The sequence below is a fragment of the Dryobates pubescens genome, chromosome 8 (genome assembly GCF_014839835.1).
Source record: "Dryobates pubescens isolate bDryPub1 chromosome 8, bDryPub1.pri, whole genome shotgun sequence".
Lineage (NCBI taxonomy): Eukaryota > Metazoa > Chordata > Aves > Piciformes > Picidae > Dryobates > Dryobates pubescens.
This window is the reverse complement of record NC_071619.1, coordinates 20191757-20215967: the sequence shown is the minus strand read 5'-3', so window position 1 is coordinate 20215967 and position 24211 is coordinate 20191757. Positions and strand designations below refer to the sequence as shown.

The 24211-nt window shown below is 41.8% G+C and overlaps 1 protein-coding gene across 2 annotated transcripts in view; it reads right to left on the bottom strand.

The window, feature by feature from the left end:
- Nucleotides 1-993, bottom strand: part of VCL (vinculin) — a 52284-nt gene extending 51291 nt beyond the window's left edge. Inside the window, exon 1 of one of the 2 annotated variants that reach the window (XM_054163243.1) lies at nucleotides 617-993. In XM_054163243.1, the coding sequence (XP_054019218.1) occupies nucleotides 617-784 (168 nt within the window). In that variant the 5' untranslated portion in view covers nucleotides 785-993. The remainder of the gene's footprint in view (nucleotides 1-616) is intronic. The other variant, XM_054163244.1, reaches the window with a different exon arrangement.
- Nucleotides 994-24211: the final 23218 nt, after the last annotated feature.

Here is a 24211-nt window from a genome sequence, read left to right as displayed (position 1 = left end):
GTGTTGTGTTTGGGTTTTTTAAGGATAGGATCACGCCAAGCAAGTGTTTTGCCTTTCACAGCACATGCACTTAAAATATAAGTTTCCAAGACAGCAAAAAAGCCCACAGCATGTCAGAGACATCTGTGAAGCATTTTTGGGTGCTCCCTGCAATGAGCGGATAGGACGGTATAAACAGCAACAGTCACAGCCTTTCGCTGCACTTCAACGTGATGGTGTTCCTCAGGTGGAGAGAAGGGGCTTCTTCAGTCCTAACGGTGGTCAACAGCTCACCGTCATGGACAACTTACTGCTCCGCGGCACCGCTCGCTGAGCTCCTTCGCCGGCCAGGGCGGGAACAGCCGAAGGCGGCTCCCAGATAGGAGCTACAGAAGTCCAGAATGCCTCTCAACTTAACCCCTTCCCAGCCCCAGCCTCGTCACCGGTGACACGGTGCCACCGGCAGCACCGCCTGGAAAACCACCCTGTTAACGGGCGCCTGTCAGGCGGCCAGCACACCTGTAGGCCGGGACAGGCGGGTTCCGCGGCCACGGGCTCCCGAAGTTGGCCTCGGCGGCCAAAGTTACTCCTGGCAGGAGGAGCGAAGGAGGCGGGCCAGCCGGCTACCACTACTCACCCGCACCAGGTTGCTGACAGCGGCCTGCACGGCCGACACAGGGGCGGTGAGGTCTGGAATGGCCTTGCCGTCCACCTCCCCTTCCTCGTGCATGATGACCAGGTGGGAGATCTGCTGGGCCACCGGCTCCAGGATGCTCTCGATGGTGCGCGTGTGAAAGACGGGCATGGCGGCAGCGGGGTTGGGGCCCGAACTCCGCACAAACTCCTGGCAAACTCTGTCCTTACGGGATGGCGCCCCACAGGGAAAGCCGCGGCCTCCACTCAAGGCAGTAGAAGAGAAAAACAAACGACCTCGCCCCTCAGCTAACTACAGCAAGCCAGAGAGGCAGCTCCCAGTTCAGGTTAGCGGCAACGGGACTCGAACTCACTTCTCCTTCCTCTGGCAGCACCCACCCCACACTGGCATCACTCCTCAACCAGGAGGCGGCCTTTCAACCACCACAACCTACCACTCCCACAGCTTCCCGCCTCCTCGGCCGCCCTCTCCCAATGGCCGAGCTGGGACAGCCGATCCCAGTGGCGCAATAAAACGTCCATCAACATTCCAGAGCCTCCCTCCCCCTCTGCCTTTCCCGCACCACCCGCCTTCCCAACCAAGCCTGGTTGCGCGGGCGCTGGTTTCCCAGCGTTCGGGTGACGTCAGACATTCTAGTGTCCATATAAGGAGACGATTAGAGCTGGAGTGCCGGGATAGTGGCAGGGGGAGCAGGGTATGAGGGGGTGGCGGCATTGGCATTCCAGTGCTCCGCCTTTCTCACGCCCCGTCGGCGGCAGAAGTTTGGTCCGTTGGGCTGAGATAAGATCGCCCGGCGGAGTGCTGTGGCCAGGTATAATTGGGACGGGGGTGGCCGAAGGGAGGTGGCATCCCTCCACCGCTTCCCCCCGGCCCCTAGTCGCCCTTATGGATGGCTTCCCCTGGGGAGCGCTCCTTACGCCGCTGGCGCGATCTCCTTCCCCCTGCAACGCTCTCCCCATAGCCCTCTCCGCAGAACGCTTGTCGCCCAGGGCGCGGTTCTAACCGCTTCCGTCCCCCCGAGAAGAGGTGGGAGGCGGTGGAGGCCACTGCGCAAGGACCGCTTCCCGCCCGCGCCCCGCCTGAGGTGAAGAGGGGAGGGTGGAGCAATGTCCTAGTCGGCCTGCTCTCTGTGAGCCGTCCTTACGCTGAAGGAGACGTGGCGGGACAGCGGCCGCCGCCCTGGTAGTGCTCCGTCAGGAGAGTTGTCGGGCGGCCCGCTGCTTGGGGTCAGTGCCGGGCGGTGGCAGGCGCTGGGGCGGTAAGCAGCCCTGCGAGGCGTTAGTAAATCCCGGTTTACGGTTTTTACCGTTATAATCTGGTGATAAGAGAGCACTGCCGTGGTGATTTGGGGGAAACGACTATAAATCTTAGAGTGTGACATAAACTCTGGCTGTCCCGTACCGCCAATGCTGAGCGCGGCTGCCGATGGCTGCACCCCGGGGAGTGCAGTGCCACAGCCCTGCTCCTTGGCAGCGCGAGGCTGCCCGCCTTAGCCAGCCCTCCGCCTGCTACCGATGGTCAGCGGCCCGCTCCCCCCACCTTTCAGCGTTGTTATTTACGAGAGCGCCTGCAAACACCACTGACAGTAAAATGTAAAGCAGGGAGTGCTCACATTGAGCACTACCATGGCTGCCTGTGTAGTGTCTCTTGTGACACTGGGAGTACCCAACGTAGTAAAATAAAGCACCTGAGTAAGGGATTACAGGATTGTGGTCTGTACTGCTTCCTTTACATGGTAAAGATAGAATTAAATTGGGGAAATTATTACTAGCTTTGAGGTATTTTTCTCTTTGTCCTGGTGCTGCTGTTTTTAAGCTGTAAATTGATGTTCTTGTCAGACTAGCTTTCACTCCTAACTGTTTCAAAGCAAACTGTGGCTTCTATGCAGTGTTTGAACACAGCCAGCCCTACAAAAGATAGAGGGACACACAAAAAGACTAGTTAGGCTCAGGTCTGCCTTGGTAACTTCTAATACCAGGGTGGTCGTTGGAGCTAAAGGAGACTTAAAAGTCTTAGGCCCAAAGAGTTAAGAAAAAACAGGGGGTTTGCAGGATCTGATATGTTGGCAATGTCTTTAGCTCAATTATTTTGTGGGACTTTCGGTATGCTGGGCATTGCATTTACATGTGTGTATTTACTGAATCTGCAATGTTAGAAGTCATGTAACTCATTTCAGTCTTATACAATTCAATTTTCTTTGGTTAGGCTTGATAACACATAATCAGATTATGTCATTGTCATTCAAAACATACTTATAATAGCAGCCTCTCAGCTCTAACCAGTATATTAAGTCACATGAACTATACGCCATAACAGTATGTTATGTTGTTAGCTGTTTGCTATAGAGCATTGTAGTTAGTGTTTCTAGTACATGCGTTCTCAGCAGTACCCCTTTAGTATACTATGGAGCAGTAACAACAGCACACATTAAAAATCCTTCTGGATAGTAATGTGCAGCAGCTGGGAATTCTGAAAAACAATTAGCCCGTATTGTGAAATCATAATCTGCTAAATTCTGTTTTATGGAAGTATGCAACCCTAATAAACTACATGTTTAGTAATTTGTGGGGCTTGCACATGATTAAAAATTAATCGCTCTGAGATGTTGTATACTGAGTTTTGGATGAAATATATGTGTGTGCATATGTCTTAAAGTGTTATCTGATCATTATAAAAGGCTGCCTTCGTGGCTTTAAAAGTCACAGTTACTACAGGCAAAGTAAAATATAGAGCAGAAGGACAGATTCAGAGCCTTCTGAATCTCTACTTACCTGCTGGACCAATATATGCATATTTGAAGGGGTGCTGGTGCTAGAGTTTGTGTCACTATTTGGGATACATTGATGTAATCTTTGTCAATACAAAAATCATATTTTATTGTCTGTACTACATGACTGTACTGCAGGCCTATCACTAAAATTCCCTGCCTGCTGTTGCTACCTAATTTTTGAAGCCACATCTGGCAAAATGCCATGTGATTAATAACAGTACATGTAGAACTGCTTTTGTGTGTTTGTGGTTTTGGACTTTTTAAGTACCACTTTTACAGTGTTTTTTCTTTCATTTGCAGTATTCAGACATGTCACATGGATGTTATATAAATAGCAGCTTTGCAGCAGTTACTTTTTTTCAAAATCAGTTTATTCTGCCCTTTGTACTATCCAATTTGTAATTATATATTAATTATGCTGCTACTAGGCAATTGCTTCTCTAATTTATAGAATTTTATTAACTCACCAGGTCCTAACATATGGTTAGAAGGTGACTACAGATTTGGTCACAATATCTTCCATTTGTTGAGCCCAAAATGCATTAATTCTTTTGTTCTCTTCCAGTATAGTATTATACATGCAATAATGATTCTCCACTGAGGGGGAAAAAAATACGCTGAACATCCCTTCCTTAACACACACTTAAAATCTTAGTATTGTTAAGAAGCAGTACCTATTATTAGCATGACAGTGATGACTGGCATCTTGAATAAGTTTAAAGTGGTTAGAATGAGAAGATTAGCTTTTAAGACTCTCTTTTCATGTTTCTTATTATTTCAGAAGTACTCAGGTGAGTTAAACCCATCTCTGCAGGAAACTTGAACAGAGATCTCTGACTTTAGTACCATATTGTCTCACTGTCCCAGACAATCAGTTAATAAATAGTCCTTTTCTCCTACATGATGAAGTCTTTTAATGAAGCAAAGAAATCCTCTTTACTTCCACTGATGTAAATTAGATGTAAAAATACAAAAGTAATAGGCTTTTATAGACCAAAGGAGAAGACTGTACTTAAGTAGCTGCAATGCAGACACCTCCACAGTAACTGTCACTGAGTTCTATATTCCATGGTCCATGTACATGGCATGGCACTGCAGCTGCAAGCAACAGGAGCAGTGCAACAGAACTATTTTCAAAGAGCTTAATGAACTCATCTATAATTATAAGGGAGTTTGCCTGTATTAATACTTCATTGAAGTGTGTGTGCCTGGTTAGCTCTAAGCACTAAACTACATGTTACAGGAGTTATTTCCAGTATTAGGTACCACCTCAGAGAAGGATTAGATTTTCTAGGCAAAAGTGCTTGGCTGTGATAATCACTTCCCCTGGAATGATTTGATGTTCCTGACTGCACCAACTTCTCACTTTTGCAAGTAACACCTTATTAGCTGCCTGAGAAAAGTTTACAGGAATTCCATATTCTTATATTGCATAAACTTGATTGCATTTCTGTCTTGATCTTAGAAGATTTAAGCATATGTTAAAATTTAAAGATTAGAGTCTCTTTATCAGCTTTTGGAGGATTTGAGGCCACTGTTGATCAGTGGAGGTAGACTGTAAAGTTAATGCATTCTGCACTTTCCTCTTCCTAAGGAGGAAGCAATGGGTGACTGAAGTTTAAAAAATAATCTTTCTGTGGTAATATCTGCCTTAAACACAAATTTTAAATTTGCCATGGGTTTGTTACTATATTGAGAGTGTGTAGGTGATTGGCACAGAAGGATTAAATATCACATCTGAGAAATGACAACCTAGGGGAAAGAAACAGCAGATTACTAAGGAGGTATGATAGTGTAACTCTACCATAATAGTCTGTCAGTATGCCTTGTCATTATAAAGGTGACATTTGCCATGAAACTCGGTTGGGTTCTCTTTAGTTCTGAGTTTTGCCTGCCTGTATTCTCGGAACTGTAAGGAGACCAACAAAGATTGGAAAATTTGAATCACAGTTGTCAGCCACCTCCTGAATACAACCTTTGTTTCATCACAATGCTTCTTAGCTCCTAGATACCCAACTATAGATGTGTTGTGTCATTAAAACATAATGGGGCTTAGATCTGCAGAGAATGCTGCTACCAATTCACTATCTCCTTCAAGGAGTTTCTGCACAGCTATGTAGCATCTACTGGAAAACTCAAAAGTGAAAATGTAGTTTATTTTTTCACCTTAATTACTGTGCCAACTGCTCTGAAGGTCTTTAATAATGAAGGTTTTTCAGTCCTCATAGATTCTTTGTGGCTTAAATAATTATCTTATTTAGCATGCATACTAAAGAATTGTAGCTTTGTATTGGTAGTTATAGGAGTTATCTGTCATCAGAAAGTACTGAATGGCCAAATTAGGCAATACTTAAAGAAGACATTGCTTGCTAGCAACAAATTTCTGTATATATGTATTAACTCCTTCCATATACATGGAGATATCCACAAAATAAGTCACATTGGCACACTTTTTAGTTTCTTAGCTGTTTCGTATTAATTAATTCATCTTGACTAAAACTCTCTTAGTGTTCCTGACCTCAGAGGAGCTCCGAGTAATTACAATGAAGAAAGAACATTAACACAAAAATACTTCCTTCTTCCTGCCCTGAGACCTGAACTTACAATTATTTTTACATAAGTGGACCTTATGTGAAAATTCAGACTTGCAGAAAATTCAGTAGGAGCCATTGTAAGATTGCTCTGTGAATGTATACATTTTGTTCTGTTCCTCGTAAAATTGCAGTGATGTCACAAAAAGAACACTCTGTATTCAACACTGCACCACCCGTAGAGTCAAAGACCATTAGGACTGTAGTGAGACTTTTATCCTGTTCCAAAAGGAAGGATCCAAAAGAACACTGATCCGTGCAACACTGAACTTGAAAAAAATACCCTCATGACACGTTATGTCCATATGATTTGGGTTAGAACCTTTTTAAAGTGTACTGAAAACACGATTGTCTTTCTCTTCATCTCCTCTATAGCTCCTTTCATAGCTACTAGGAGTTAAATTGTGATTCTCACACATAGAGAAGATCCCTGTGCTTTGCCTTACTTTCCTGTAAAGGTCAAATGTTAGTGGATCAGATTTTTACCCCATTACACAAATGAGGTTATCCATATGAGTATTCAAAGATAGGAATGAAAGGTTCATAAAACTTGTAAAGGAGCTTGGCTACAAATTATTAGTTTTGTTAAAATATTTTAAAATCATTCCCATTTAAGTTATATTCCATATGGTATCACTTATTCAGTACACTGACAAAAAGGAAAGCAAAATACACTTCATTAACAAAAAAATTAAGGTTTTTTGAAACTGGCAGATGTTTGGATTCTGCTGTCTTGGAGCTGCTGGAAGATGAGAAGCAAAAAATCAAGATTGCTGCAGATGCCCTAAAATTTCAGGGGCAAAATGAAATCCCACTTAGGTTTTGGGTGCTCTGCATGGAAAAATGCTCCTGATGCCAGGACACAGTATTTTCCATCCAAGTGTGTTATTCTTTACTGTTGCATACTGTGTCAGCATTGTTAATTAAATATGGTACACAGTAGTAAAGTGTGTGCAAACTGCTACCAAATGAGGGTCAATAGCCCCAGCAGTGTCGCAGTGTGCAAAGCATGCTGCGTTCGTGGAACGTTTTCTCCTGAAACAACTTTCTGCATTAATTACAGTTTCCTTCACAGAGCAGTTAGCCAAGCCTATACTCACATTTTTCACTCATACTGTATTTGATTTACATCAGCTGAAGGAAACAGTAATGTGCAACAGTGACTCTGGAATTTAAACAGAAACCCACAAGGGATCTCCATAGTGCAGGGTGACTTCCAAATATGGGAGAAGAGAAGCAGCCGTAGTAGCCTGGGAAGCCATCCTCAGCACAGCAAGGGACAAAACAGTTGGGTGTGCATTAATTTCTTGGAATTTGTTCAGAAAGGTATCTGCTCTAATACTTTAGTCAGAATATTGGAATTAAATACAAATACTGTGATAGCAGAAAGAAGCATTGTTGAACGTTAACTGTCTAGGGCCTAAAAACCAGAAGTGCAGCTATTTTATTAATTCTACTTTTCAGCATGTAATAGTGCACATACTCTGCCAGTACCAATCTGTTGGGTTTGCAGATTTATCAGGAAGACTCATAAGAACACTTGTGAAAAGATTAGTGGGGCTTACTACCAGGTCTGATGGAAATTCTGCCAAAAGAGCCTTCCTCAAAAGATCTAAATACAGCGATATTTAAGCTCCACATTCTGCAAGTCCTTATTCAAAGGCTTAACAAGAGTTTTAAATACATATTTAACATAGGGAAGACCTTTTTAAAAAGCCCCAAGAAAGCAGAGGATCAACAGGTTCTAACTACTAGCTGGTAGATCCATTTGTATTTTGCTGTTGCAGATTATTGAGGCTTTTGACCTCCATAAGTAATGGTAGCTGCACATCAGCCAGGCACATGGAGAAGCAGTAGCCTACAGGCCAAAGGAGTACAGAGCTGAATCAAAAAATGGCAAGTCTGACAGAGTGGAAGGCTGCAAAGTGGTTCATGTTTCTGGTGAGTTGCTGTTTACAGACTGCTGTGTAAGTGGTGCCCGTATTGGTTGCATTATAGACAAGGTTCAGGACCTGAAGATAAATCAGGCTTTTAGAAACAATCAAAGAAAATGGAGCCAATGTCTTATAAATTGAAATACCATTAGGAAAGCCCTCATATGGAGCTAGGCTTTTTTAAAAGAAAATAATTCATAGGCTGCTTTCCCTTGTGAAAGAGCTGTGAATTTTCTTAGAATAGCTCAAGCAAGACAGGCTGTGAAAGAAATAGGCTTCTTGTTGTCTTGGGAGACTTTATTAAAGTGAAAGTGGAAGGGAAATTTTTGTATTTTTCTTTTCAAACTACATATTTATATCTCATTAGGCAAAAGCATCTATATTTCACTTGGCAGAATCTAAGCAATTTGCTCTGTGTCTTCATGCCTTTTGTCTACCACTAACATCAAAATAAAGGTGCTTTGTACAGTTGTCATGGGTAGGACTCCTTCCAACAAGTCACTCAAATTAGGTTTGTAATGTTAAAGTTGAGTCATAGTGATTCAGCTAATGTGCCATCAGTGAAAGATTTAGAGGTGGTACTAAATTACACCACTGGCTTTCAGAGCAGTCCAAAAGAGGAAATGTTGCAACTTTGATAAAATTGTTCCTGTCTAACTACAGAAATTTTGTACTTTATTCCAGGAAGACATTGTTTTGGCTGCTGTTTGAAAGATGTATTTTACTCCTCAAAAGGTCTAAACTGTAGTGTCTGATTTGGTTCTGCTATTCACCTTCCATCTTTGTACATCATAATGAAATCTGAAAATCAGTTTGCAATGATATAAAAGGCTCTCCATTGCAATACATGCTTAAACTGCTCAGGCTTTTTTTTTTTTTTTTTTTTGAGAATTATAAACTAAATAAAAAGTGCTATACATAGCTGTAAATGACAAAATAAAGGGTTCTGAATGTTAAGTGCTGATAAGTTCAGCAGAGACCTTTTCACAATATCATCATAAAAAGATGTTATTGATTCCAGAGGTTTATATGGAGCAAAGTTCAAAAGTCCAAAATGTTCAAAAGCCATTTGAACATATCCACAGTAGATAATCCCATCAGGGCCTATTAAACACAGAGACACTATTTCTGGCTCACAAAAGTTCTCAGCTTTAGATTTTTTTCAGCTGGACATGAGTACTTTGGGTATTTTTATTTTGTTCTTGCCCCCTTTTTGTGCTCTTTCATAGACACCTACTTTTAATAGCTGTCAGAGCTGGCGTAGTATGCTAGATGACACATCTGTCATTGTGTTGTTCTTGTAAAATGATTCTCTTCTAACACCTCAAATCAAGAAAGAAGGACCAAAACTGGCGTCAGGGTAATGAGAAACTTCAGGGCGATTATGCACCATACAAAAGTAACTCATTATCTGCTGTTGCTGTTACTTCCTCTTTTCTGTGTGACTGAGCTTTTCTTCTGCTAGAATTAACTCGTCTCTGTTACAACAGAGATGCATATTGTATTAACACAGTGCTGTTTCTATTTCAAAACTAGTGATAGTGCGAGGGAAAGGAGAATGCATGCTGCATCATGTCCTGACCCTATGGACAGCTGTGGACACAGTGATCTGAGAGGCACAGCTGCAGGTCAGGTCATGGAATGAACTTGCATCTAAGTCATGTGGCAGAGACGACAAACCTCTAACTGCCGCATGTGTTTTTAACATTCAAAACTTGAGCTCTAATAAAAAAAACATTTAAAAGATAGCCTTTTGTATACTCCTGTGCACCTTAATAACATGCTTATGGCACTGTAATTGGGAGTAAATTTGTGGCATTTCTTTTCAAAAAAAAAAAAGCAGCCTGGAAACAGCCTCCCATGGCTTTATGCAAACCTATCTTCTTTCCTCTTTCTAACCATCTCTAACTAACATAGCCTAAAATTTCCATTTGTCTTTAATTAGGTTTTCATTTCTCTTGGAAACTGGGAAAGAGGGCAGAAAAAACATAATGCAATAGAAACCCAGGGAAAATTAGATCTGAAAATGATGTGAAGAAGACAGACTCTGAACAAAGAACTGAGGCAGGGTGAAAATTTATTTTAGGAAAATCATATGAGCATTCTACACACAGAACTGCTTAGTGCATCTAAGGGGTTTCAAGAATGGAGGAGAGGATTTTATTTTGTCCATGAAATGACAGTGAGCATAGACTTTCTTTTAGCAAAGGAAATGTACCTTCTGTATTTTCATTTCAATGTAGTAATAAAAGAGAGGAGGAATATGGGTTCAAACTGAGGCAAAACATTTTAAGAAATCCCCCCATATCTGAGTTGATAGAGTTCATGCATCCACAGCACAAAATCCTTGGGGCATCAAGCTTCCTTCATCTCCTGTATGAAACTAGTACTTCTGCAGCTTCAGGAAGAGTTAAAAATACTATCACTAAGTGTATTTCCAAATGCAACTATAAGCAAGGAAGGCCTTGTACTGTGGTAGCTGTTGTCAGTAGGGCTCTATACAGGCAATGAATTTTAGAGGGCTAGTCGTGGTACTTGATGGCTACAAAATGTATCACCTTTGCATGGTTGCTTTCTGAACCTTGCAGCTGAAAAAAATTCTGGAGGTAACACGGTAATCTTTAAAACTAGACACTGGAGTCTGGTTTTCCTTCTGGCTGTGTAGTTGCAAATACAAGATCAACATCAGTTTAATATCTGAAGTACAAAAGGAATTGTGCTTCATGGATCCACATGGCCCAAACCCTAGAAGTAAGTTCCCTTCAAGTGGTTATAGAAAGGACTCCAACAGTCTGTGGACACCTTTGATTGCATGTCAAATGTCCGGTGCCAAGATGAAATATCAATGTTAAGTGCAAATGGTAGGACGTAAACCTGCCAGTGCAAGAAGAGAAGCATTGCATGAGAGCAAACAAGCATTATTTATCTTCTTAATAAATAAATAATAATTTTAAAAGCAGCATAAAGAGCACAAGTTTTTTTAAACAATAATATGACACATGATCTATGACACAGCCTTTAACAGTGGGTGCAAGCAGATAAGCTCAGAGCAACTGTATGACAGGGGGACTGCAGCTTGTGCACTGAAATCCTGCAGATCATCTGAGTCGTACAATGGTCTACACTACTGTCAGGGAAGGAGGAAGTGTAAACGCTCTGTCTTGGCTGCTGCCTTTATGCTCTCTCCATCACTCACAGAATAGGAAGGAGTAGAGTTGCAACCAGGCCTTGACCTTAGCTTCTGTCTCTAAGAAAGAAAAAGAGCAAATAAAACTGGAGAAAATCACAACCAACCAACCCAAAAAAACCCAAATCCCAAAACAAAACAAAAACAGCCACAACAGCCACCCCACCCCTGCTGCACCTAATACATAAACAACACAATATGCTGAATCTGCATACCTTAGATTCTTCTCAGGGTCTCTCCCATCCAGGATTGGGGCTTCATAAAGGCAAGAACTTGTGAGGCCCAGGAGCAGAAAAAGAGGGAGTGTGGACATGTAGGGAGCAGAGAGAGAACTCCCCAGTAGATGCAGGACTGGAAGAACAACAGGTGCCAGAGGCCAGGGGTTGAAGTGCCTTGTCACAGAAGAGCTATGTAAAGAATCTTGCACAGCACCTGTCCATGGTGTTCCTAGCTTGGTTGTTCTGAGGTAACATCTAAAAGTTGCCAATATATATTTCAACAAAAAGAGATAACAATGATGTCATTTACTTGGAAAGATTCATTTAGAAAGATTCAACTCTGGGACAAACTGAGGCAAAAATGGAGTCTTAAGGAAAGAAGTAGCCATTATGATAAAAAAAAATGATCTTTTACTGATAATAAAATAACTTAAAAGTACAGTATATTTTAAATACTGATAATGGCCTACAGTCAGCTTTGAACATGCAATAAAACATGTTAGATATTCTTAAGTTACAGCTGTTAAATATTCTTAAGTTACAGCTTACTTTCAGTACATTTAAATATATGGGCAGTACAGAAACATTCCAGGGAATTAACTGTGCAGCTTATAGTACTGCAGAACGGAGAGCTGTGCTGCTTCTCTCCATATCCATCCAGTATGTGATTCTCCTACCCCATATAGAATCAAAGGAGTTTGTTTGTTTCTCTTCCACTGTTTCCCATTTGCTTTCTGACAAATTAATTTCAAGCAAGGCAATACATGGGAAACAAGGTGTCACTGACCTCCTGGCCTGCAAAATTGAAGATGGCAGCTGACACCTTAGATATGTATTTTCTTGTAGTTGCTGCAGTCAAAATATAGCTTTTACAGTGAGAAGAGGTAATCTGGCACTACAGCTAATGGTACTGCAGATGTTTCCACATGCAGGGAATGCTCCAGAGCTTTGTGAACATCTCCAAGCTGCTGCTGTTTTTTGGTTTGTTTTTTTTTCCCCTCCATCCAACTGATACCCTACAGCCCCACTGAGTTCAGACTTCTCAGTATTCCAGAGGCAGACAAAGATACTTCAGATGTGGTACTTTAGATACTTCCTATCTGCATTTTCCTAGGAGCAAAAATACTTACACAGACTTTTCACAGGAAGACAGTGGTTGTCATATATATTAGATCACTTACCTGCCAAGTCTGATCAGATTGTGCCCAGTCCTGACGCTTTCAGAAGAAGGTGTAACAAACCCTACTTAGGAATTCTTACCCAAGATAGGAGAATGGTTTTGTTGGCTTCTTTTTTCACCTTGGTAATGTGGTAGTGAATTTCTTCTGTTAATTTTCTTGTAACCTGAAAGGTTTAGCAAGACTATTTCTGCCATGAAATAGTACGTGCTGGGTCATAATTTAGATGCATGCTTTCCACTACATGTGAATATCCCTCTAGGGTTCCCCTGTTTACATGCTGTGTGATCCATGTACTGGTAACATGACATTCAGAAGTATTTGGACTTACAGAACTGCTGAGCTTGCATAACTCTAGTTGTAGTCTACAGGAAGTACAGACAGCATATAATGATTTGGCATTATCAACCGTGAATACTCCTATATTTTTGACACAAAAATGACTATTTTTAAATAACTGAAAATATTGTTTAGTGGTAATAATAATAAATTTATCTGCTGCTGGATTGATCTTCCTATTTGTGAATGCTCTGTTTTCCCTGCAAGTAATGCTATTACTTGTACTTACTGATGCTCTTTGCAAGTTCATTCAGCACTACGTATTTTTCAAAGGGTGGGTTAAATATGAGCTAATGTGTAGTACTATTTTCTTAGGTTGGCATGGAATAACTCCTTATTTTAGAAAAGAAGGAACTGAATCTATTTTAAAATAAACATATCTTTCATTCTTTAATAGTGCCTGGAAACTGCTAAGTTGTATATTTAGACTTTGTGGACAGCTTAGTCTGATGACTCTTTTTGAACCCCTTGAAAGCACTCTCTGTTTGCTTTTATTTTATGTGATTTGACTTTGACACAGTAATTGTGCAGCTGACTGTTAATGCCCTCAGATGTGTTAAGGACTCATCTCAGTGTTAGCATCCCAGTTTAATGGTTTTAGCCAGTGGTTTTGAATACAGCGCTGCTTTAGCACCTGATTACATTGATTGTGTCTCTTCCACTGTTTCCGGATATTCTAAGCTAATTCTTTTAACTTCTCTAGCTCCTGTAGCATACACGGCTGAGAATCCATTCTCTTGAATACTTAACTTTAGGTGTTAGATTCCAGATAGAGGTGATGTGGCATGCCTTATGTCTCGATGGTCTTTTTTCCTCTGCACTCCCATTCTTGAAATGTTTGGCATAGTTACAACTTTCTTACATGGGGATGATTTATTTATGTAAAATACACAATTGTAAGACTTCTGGATGTTTCTTAAATGCTTAAGGGAATGTTGGACCATGTAGGAGAAAACTTAATACTAGCTACTAGTTGTATATACAAATGTGAAAAAAAGCAGAGCTTATACCTCCATAATTTCTACATTAGAATAGAATAGAATAGAATAGAATAGAATAGAATAGAATAGAATAGAATAGAATAGAATAGAACAGATATGATTTCACACAGATTTAAGTATTTGGCCCAATTTTGTAAAATTTATCCAAGTCCTGAGTGTACACATCTTTGCTGAAATCCTTTTCTCATTCAATCAAGTAGCAGAACTCACACATATTTTTTTACAGAGCAAGTTTACTCCTTAACTTTGAAGAATTTATGTGACTTGTAAAAAAACCCACAAACCTTTTTCCTATTTGAGCATTACCAGAGCTCTTCATTTTGAAGAAACTTGCAGAATTAATGCAACAGAATTATATGTTTAGGTTAAGTGCATATTATTTCCAAACACATTCAGTCTAGACTTAAACTCTTGACAGTCCAGAGGTGCTCCTGGATATTGCAAAGGAAGCTGTGAAGCAGAGCAGGAGCTGCCCTTGGACTGTGTATATAAATACCTTGAACATTACTTAGTTTAGAACTAAAATTCTGTTTAAAACCAAATCTGACTTCTTGCACCAAATAAATTGCTTCTGCTGTACAAGTTCCAGGTACTAATTTAGCTATAGACTTGTTCAGTGGTGTCTAATCACAATAAGTAGTGATATGGTAAAACATAATGCACAGTTTCTGCTATATTGGCAATAAAGTATTTAGTAAATTGCAGAGACAGGGTGCATGAAGTACCTTTGTGAAGAGCCACAAAGAAATAAATTGTATATGGGAGGCTTTCAAACTATGATGGAAACTGGGGAAGATCGATTCAGTCATGAGTGTTGTTGACAAGTTCTAACATCTTCCAGAACATCTTCTAGAGTTTCCAGAGCTTCCAGACACACTAGATGACAAACATCTCATATAGGCTTCTGAGACAGAATTTATATAGTCTGTAACATTCCAACATGCTTTTTGTTAATGATACTCTGCTAGTATTACAAAACTGCTATTAGCATTCTCCTGAGAGGTGAGCATATCCCCTCAGTTATGTTTAAACCACTGATCAGAAGTGTTTCAACTGCAGTTGGAGGCAGTGCCACCCATTTGCTAACAATGTACAGAGTTAGAATAGAATAGAATTAACCAGTTTGGAAAAGACCATTGAGATCATTGAGTCCAACCTATCATCCAACACTATCTAATCAACTAAACCTTGGCATCAGGCGCCCCATCCAGTCTCTTCCTAGACACCTCCAGTGATGGTGACTCCTCCACCTCCCTGGGCAGCCCATTCCAATGGCCAATCACTCTTTCTATGAAGAACTTCTTCCTAACATCCAGCCTAAACCTCCCCTGGTGCAGCTTAAGACTGTGTCCTCTTGTTCTGGTGCCGGTTGCCTGGGAGAACAGACCAACCCCCACCTGGCTACAACCTACCTTCAGGTAGTTGTAGACAGCAATAAGGTCTGCCCTTAGCCTCCTTCAGGCTAAGCAACCCCAGCTCCCTCAGGTTCTCCTCATAGGGCTTGTGCTCCAAACCCCTCACCAACTTTGTTGCCTTCCTCGGGACACATTCCAGCAAGTCAACATCTTTCCTAAACTGAGGGTCCCAGAACTGGACACAGTACTCAAGGTGTGGCCTAACCAGTGCTGAGTACAGGGGGAGAATGACTTCCCTGCTCCTGCTGGCCACACTGTTCCTGATACAGGCTAGGATGCTATTTGCCTTCTTGGCCCCCTGGGCACACTGCTGGCTCATGTTCAGCCTACTATGAACCAGTACCCCCAGGTCCCTTTCTGCCTGGCTACTCTCCAGCCACTCTGACCCCAGCCTGTAGCACTGCCTGGGGTTGTTGTGGCCAATGTGTAGAACCCTGCACTTAGATGTGTTCAATCTCATGCCCTTGGACTCTTCCCATCTGTCCAGCCTGTCAGGGTCCCTCTGCAGAGCTCTCCCACCCTCTAATAGACCAACACCTGCCTCCAGCTTGGTGTCATCTGCAAACTTACTGATGATGGACTCAATGCCCTCATCCAGATCATCAATAAAGATTCTAAAGAGCATGGGGCCCAGCACTGATCCCTGGGGCACACCACTGGTGACTGGCTGCCAGCTGGATGTGGCACCATTCACCACCACTCTCTGGGCTCGGCCCTCCAGCCAGTTCCTAACCCAGCACAGAGTGCTGCTGTCCAAGCCATGGGCTGATAGCTTGGCCAGGAGTTTGCTGTGGGTGACAGCGTCAAAGGCCTTGCTGAAGTCCAGACAGATTACATCCACAGCCTTCCCCACATCCATCAGGTGGTCACCTGATCATAGAAGGAAATCAGGTTGGCTAGGCAGGACCTGCCCTTCCTAAACCCATGCTGGCTGGGCCTGATCCCTTGGCCATCCTGTAAGTGCTGTGTGATTGCACTCAGGATGACCTGTTCCATAGTCTTGCCTGTCACTGAGGTCAGGCTGACAGGTCTGTAATTCCCTGGCTCAACTGGCCTTTCTTGTGGATGGGCATCACATTGGCCAGCTTCCAGTCATCTGGGACCTCTCCAATGAGACAGGACTGTTGACAAATGATGGAGGGCGGCTTGGCCAGCTCATCTGCCAGCTCTCTCAGTACCCTAGGATGGATCCCATCCGGTCCCATGAACTTGTGGGGATCCAAGCAGCTAAGGAGGTCTCTAACTACTTCCTCCTGGATCACAGGGAACTATACTGCTCCCTGCCTCCCTGCCTGCTCAGGAGGCCAGTTATCACAACCTACATAGTAGAGCTGTTCCTAGCAGATCAGTTATCCCCTGTCCCCTAGTAATTCTTGGTATAGTCTGCACACTTCATGTAGGACAACATCAATTTTATATTTGCTGAAGAACTGGGCATCCCAAGTAGCACTCAGAAGGTTAGCAGAAAGACAAGTATTTCTTCTTGCATTGAGAACTGTATATAGTTACCATGAAAAAAGTCAGTAAGGCAGTGTAAACTACAATTTTATTTGAACATTGTCTTCTGCAAAGACACAAAGGCCTTGTCTTAATTTCAAGTCAGGCCTGCAGATGCTGATGATGAGGAAAAGGTACAACTTCCAGTCTTGTAAGAGACTGCGTGTTGGTGGATGAAAAACTGAGTACAAGCCAGCAATGTGCTCTTGCAGCCCAGAGAGCAAATCACATCCAGAGCTGCATCAAAAGAAGTACGGCCAGCAGGTCAAAGGAGGTGATTCTGCCCCTCTACTCTGCTCTTGTGAGACCCCACCTGGAGTATTATGTTCAGCTCTGGGGCCCTCAGCATAAGAAAGACATGGGCCTGCTTGAGAGGAGGGCCACAGAGATGATGAGGGAGGTGGAACACCTGCTGTGAGGACAGGCTGAGAGAGTTGGGTTTGTTCAGCCTGGAGAAGAGAAAGTGCTAGGGAGAACTTATTGCAGCCTTCCAGTGTTTAAAGGGGCCCTTACAGGAAAGACAGGGAGGTATTATGATGTGAGGTAATGATTTAACACTGAGAGAAGGTAAATCCAAATTACTACAAAGAAAATCTTTGCTTGAGGGTAAAATGGATAGGGCTTTGAGCAATCTGGTCTAGTGGAAGGTGTCCCTTCCTACCCATGGCAGGGGAGTTGGAACAAGATGATCATTAGGGTCTCTTCCAACCCAAAGTATTCTATGATTCTGTGATGAAAACTGCTTTCATTACATCAGTTCAGATAATTTTCTAATCCCCACTAACTCAGCATTCAATGGCACTAACTTTAAAACTTTTTTTCTTCTTAGCCTTACTATTTCCACTAATAGAGCACTGTTTCTTGATGTCTTTAGTTATTTAACACGACACAAACTGTTAAATGAATATATATAATTCCCGTATCTATTTTGGGGAGAAAAAGTCAGAAATGGGGCACTCTTAATTCAATCCCAGAAAGTAGTTTGTGCCACAGCACTTAATTACAATAGTACCTGACTTTTCAATAACTGATTTACTTTCTTTTGTCCCCATTAAATGTGCTAGCTTATTAGTATTCAGTGTGTCTTGGGCTGATCTTTATCGGTGTCCAGTACAGGCCTAGGAAGGGATTCAGAATTTTCCTTTATTTAATGGCAGATATTTTTGTTACGTGGATAATGTCTATGAATCTTTTGCAAAGGAAGCTGACAGTCTGATTGCTTCTGAAACTTAATAATCTCAGAGATGGTTACTCTAGGAAATACCTGGTATAGCTTGGGAAATTAGATTTTTAGAGCACCATGTTGTCGTTCATAAATATGAATTCTGCTTCTGCAGAAGTTCCTGGTTTTGTCTGGGGCCTTGAAAGCTCTGCAGTGCTTCCCTTATTGAGAACTGTCAGGGAAGCTGTATCACCTTTTCCATCTTCAGTTTAAAGCTGTGTGATGACAGAAAGCTAATGGCTAAACTTCTGTAAAATTAATCAGTCAACTTTATGATGTTTTCTGGAAGTGTTTCTCTGAAGTGTCAGGTCATTTGAAGGTTAAAGACAGTTCATAATTTGTAAAGTACTGGTTTAAAGTATATTTTGATTCTGAGAAGGGATTACAAAATGGCTTTGGAACACTCTGTGTTTGCACATTGATAGCTATCTCCAATCTTACCTGTTTATGAATAAAACGCTATTTCTGACAGGTACTGCTACAAATTCTGATTAGAAAGTGAAAGCCAGGGATGATTTTCTTCCTGTTTATTAATTCTTTGCAGTAAAGAGCTCAAGTACAGGAATGAAAACAGAAGATGCCAACTTCTATCAACAACGTTCATAAGCATGGTTTGAAATACACCGTAAAAAAGGCAAAACAAAAAAAACCAACCCAAAACACAACAACAAAACCAACAAGAAAAAAGCTTCCAAACCAAACCAAACAACAAAACAAAATACCAAAACTGCAAACAAACAAACAAAAAAAACCCCACCAAAACCAAAAACCAAAACCACAACCAAAACCAAGCAGACGTGCTTTGAGTTTTAACTGGCACTTTCAGAAGTCAACAAACTCCTAGTATAGTGTCCTGCATTAACACAACCCACTCTCAAAAGCCCCTTGCCCCTAACACAAACAGAAGGGAAAGGAACACAAAAACATCCTGGATTGAGATAAGGAGTTTACTGAGATAATACAATGCACAATTACCTTAGCCTATGTGCAGGAAAGTGCAGCAAAATGCAGACACAGCAGCAGAAGCCATCAATGAAACAGTTCCCCCCAACCCAAGCAGCAGAAAAGACCAATACTCCTAATCTGGGAACTGAAAGCAGCAGCGGAACAGGAAGCCTGTCATGTTACAATCCGATCTTCAAGCCCCAGCTTTGCCAGCACTTTAATTTTGAAGCTGTCATGATGGCAGCATGGTATTGAGTATCCTCAGCAGATTCAACTCAACCCATGCCATGTGGAAAGAACCAGGTGTCTTTTGCTTAGCAAATTTGCTGCAGTGTGTTCAAACATAAATTTAGGCCAGTCTCTGGCTTGAAACTATCTGAAGCAGAGCATCAGCAATGAGAAGGCTGTTGCAATTTAAATTTCACAGGATGCTGAGTTACTATGCAGAATCCCTACATTACCACAATCTTTTGAACCATCATTCATTCTAGCAACATGTGCAGGCAACTCAACAAATATTGTCTTCCAGATTTCTAGCAGGTGTAGTGCTTGTTTCACAGTATCACAGTATAACTAAGGTTGGAAGAGACCCCAAGGATCATTGAGTACAACCTGTCTCCACAGACCTCATAACTAGACCATGGCACCAAGTGCCATGTCCAATCTCCTCTTGAAACCTCCAGGGACGGTGACTCCACCACCTCCCTGGGCAGCCCATTCCAATGACGAACGACTCGCTCAGTGAAGAACTTTCTCCTCACCTCGAGTCTAAACCTCCCCTGGTGCAGCTTGAGACTGTGTCCCCTTGTTCTGGTGCTGGTTGTCTGGGAGAAGAGACCAACCCCCTCCTGTCTACAACTACCTTTCAGGTAGTTTCCCACATCAAAACAGGTAGTTGTAAAGGGCAATGAGGTCACCCCTGAGCCTTCTCTTCTCCAGGCTAAACAATCCCAGCTCCCTCAGCCTCTCCTCACAGGGCTTATGCTCAAGGCCTCTCACCAGCCTTGTTGCCCTTCTCTGGACAGGCTCAAGTGTCTCAATGTCCTTCTTAAACTGAGGGGCCCAGAACTGGACACAGTACTCAAGGTGTGGCCTAACCAATGCAGAGTACAGGGGCACAATGACCTCCCTGCTCCTGCTGGCCACACTATTCCTAATACAGGCCAGGATGCCATTGGCCCTCTTGGCCACCTGGGCACACTGCTGGCTCGTGTTTAGGTGGGTGTCAATCAGCACCCCCAGGTCCCTCTCTGTTTGGCAACTCTCCAGCCACTCTGACCCCAGCCTGTAGCTCTGCATGGGGTTGCCGTGGCCGAAGTTTATTGCAAGCTTCCTCTTCCTCAGGACTGACTGTTGTTACAATGTGATATACTATAGTTGCTAGAACTGTTCCATGTTTCCTTATCTGTAAATCCACACTTGCTGGCCGTTATGCACAAAAGAGAAGGACTCATAAATAATAAGGCTGATGAATATTGCTATAAAACAAAATCAAATGCAATTTCACAGCAACTAAAGCTATGAGGTTTTCCCCATCAGGGTGGTTTGGTTTGGTTGGTGTTTTTTTTTTGCTTTAGTGGAGAAAAGAGATTTGGGATCTTGTAAGCATCCACTCCTAACTTTTCATCCTACTAAGTGTTCTGTGAAAATACTTTCTGTAATCTAAAATAAGACATGGACCAGAAGTATAAAGCTGCTGTTTTGATGTGGGAAACTAAAGGCAGACTCAAAGTTCCATGAGTCAGGCTTTTTGGATTGTTTACTTGGGAAGACCTCGGTTTCTGTTGCTTTGTCAGTGCTAGTCACACAAAAAGAAAATTCATCGAAGTATGTTAGCTACATGGAGAATAATCCCTTCTCTCCCCTCTGTTTCACTCAGCTGTCACTGGCTGTATAATTGGCACATGTACAAATGAACTCTCCTGCCCCTGAGAAAAGCCATGAGGGAATAGCTGCTGGGGATATAAACATTTCAGTTTGTTCCTGTTTATCTATTGACAAAAATATGCTGCTTGCATCTCTGTCAGGCTAATCTATTAAAGAAGCTTCATTGGGGTTTGTTGTGTTAACATTGGTCACAGCTGCTGGGTATTACAGTGGTTGGAGATTATTTCTTATTTGGGGGCAGAAAATGGTAGGTGAGGAACTGGGGCATCTCTTAACAATTGCTATATAAGTATGTCTTTGTTGCTACAGTGACCAGAATCCTTGAGGGCATCTCATGAACTGACTCCACCACACTTGGCACCACACAACCCCTCAGTAGGCCGTAGAACTTACGTGGTGCTAAGACTTTGTACTGACTCTGTACAAATGATGAATATCATCACTCCTGCTGTGTATCAAGCTGAGCAAGTGTTGGTGAGGCCATGCTGCTAGTTACTGCAGGAAACAATATGAGGAGTGAGACTTGAGCCCATGTACTGGCGAGGTCTCCTTTGTTATGGTGTATCTTCTGAATTGTCAACAGTCAAAGCTGTCCTTCATCTGGTTTCTTCACTGAATTCTACGCTGCTAAGATATGCTCTGTTTAGTTATTTTCTTGATCCTTGCTGGAAATTTTCTTGAGTATCAGACTCATAAGATAGTATTTCTTCCACTCTCCAGCCCTGCTGTATCCTCTTTAATACGGAATTTTTTATGTCAAACCCAAAACATTTTCAATTACCTTTCACAGAACCACAGATTGGTTGGGGTTTGAAGGGACCTTGAAGATCACCTAGTCCAACCCCATAACACATCTCAGTAAATGAAGAGATATATGTTACAGTGACTCTTTTTCTGTGTATGTACATCAGGGCAGGAGCAAGACCTCATCATGCAGTGTTTATCTGTACTGCACCTTTTTTTTTCTGATTCTTGCAAAACAGTTAGTGCAGTTACTCAAAATACTGCAATTACTTTGTTTGTCTTACCTTTCAGTGATTAGGGCAATCTCTGCTTTAAGCAGAATCACTGCCTTTAGAATGTTCCCTGATATAGAACAGCCATGATTTTATGACCCCAGTAGCCAAATAAAGTCTAAATTCAGATAAGTTTGACTCAGCAAATTCTATAATATCAAGACATAATAACCTCCAGTTAAAAAAAAGGGGGAAAAAAGAAAAAAAATCAATTAAAAAAAAAAGTTAGTAAAAGTTTGAAAAGACAGGCAGGAACTGGTACAGGAATCAGTTGATTTTGACTATTGGTTCAGTAATAAACCTTTTGCTTAATATGATGATTTAGTCTCATGATGTCTAAGGCAATAAGGACATCGTTTAATATATACGGTCCTCCTATATATCCATTCTGGCAATAAGGACATCGTTTAATATATACGGTCCTCCTATATATCCATTCTCTTCCTCTGCCTCTACCTCAAAGTCTTTTACAAAGCCACTGCAGGCAACTTGAGCACAGCTTGAAAGCAAAACGTGTAATGTAAGAACATGTGAGTAAATCCCACAATGATCAGAAAATGTGACTCCCCCCAGTGATCATGATTATGATCTTGTGACCAGTGGAAGGGATTGCTAAGATGTCTTATAGACTGACATAAACATTTTCTTACCTTCTGGAAAGCAGACTCTGCTGCTTCTATTCAATTATGTCTTCCTTAGAGAGACTTGTTTCTTCAGTTTCCTCAGAGTGCCAACGTTCCTTTCAGGTAAAATAAAATTATGAGTCCATGTTTTTGTGGTCTGTTTTCAGTTCTGACACTGAGATATGTCTATTATCAGACAAGTCTGAGCTTTCACAGCTGGAACAGGCTTACTATTTACACATCTCAGAGCAATGAGTCACATATTGCTTCTGTCCAGTAAGGCATATAGAGTTCATCATGAAATACAAAGTTATTTCCAGACAGGGGCCCTCTCTGGAAAGTGTTAACAGGTGGAAACCCTAGCAGATAAATTAACGTCTGCTCTTTAAGAGAGAGTTATTTTTACTGCCAGCCTGAGTTTAGTGACTGCAAGTATACCATGCAATGATATACAGAAAGCATTTATAGTTAGAATTATCTGAACCTGTCCCACATTTTTAAAGCATAAAGGGCAAAGAGTCTGATAATGTGTGTGCATTTGCATATTCATAGCACCAACACAAGGAGATGATTTGATTTCTAGGCACAGAATTAATTTGATCATGTAGACTGAGAGAACAGGATCATGAACAGAGGGCACTCAATATAAATGTACAGAATCATTTTACATGAAAATGCAGCTTGTCTTTGTGGGGTGACTGATCACAGTAAGTTTACAGCCAAGTGAACCTATCTAGAATTTTCATATGCTTATATATGAGAAGCTATCTAAGGAAAAAAGTGGGTTTTATCTCTCTTTTTTGTTTGGTTGGTTTGTTTGTTTTTACTTGGGGAGATATTATTTGTAGCTTCTCAGAAAATCTGTGTCTTTTTCCCAGGCTCTCCCTTTGTTTTTTACATTTGGAAAAGCATGCATGTCCATGAAACAGAAGAATTTCTATGCAGAAAGTCAAACTGGTAACTGCATGTAATACTTTAGTCTACTTGAGACTTGTCTGTTTGTCACTTGTGACATTTTCATTGTCTGAGCCTGAATGGATGAGCAGTGACCTGCACGCTCCCCTCTGGCCTAGCAGTTCTGGTTCTGGCTCTTAGCATGGCTGATAGCAACTTCATTGCCTTTTGACACCACTGTGCTCAAAACTTCGAGAACCACCAGTGGCCCTTGTGCATGTAGAACAGTGGTGTCTTATAAAAGCATGATACATTTCTACAGTGTTCCTGACAGGAAGGAGTTCAGCTGTATCTGGGTCCAGTTTTATGGATTTTGTACAACAGAAAGCCTGTAACAGCTATGTAAAATGATGTTTCATCATGCTATAAACAGAGCTTAAGTTTAGGATTGAGGAATTCAGTGGTGAATCACCTGACCTCTCCTTCCCACTTACTGAATATATTACATGTTTTTAGAAAATTATGCATTAGTCATACTATAAAAATCTGGTTTTATTCATGGATTGCATTGCATATCCTTAACTGAAAAAAGGGGGGTTGAGGCCCCATATGTTCTTCTAGCCAGGCCACTAATATCACATATTTTAAGACATATGCTATGTGTATTTTCATTTCTAGGTCTTTTCTGAAACACCCAGTGTGAATGCCAAATAGAGGCATGCTTTTGATGAGTATCTTTTCTCTAGAAACTGGGCTGAGAGCCACAGACTTGCTTCCAGGGAACCACCAAAGCTTCTTTTAATTTGATGACCTAAGTTGCTGTTGAATTTGGATGAACTCAGACAAGTTTATATGTGAAA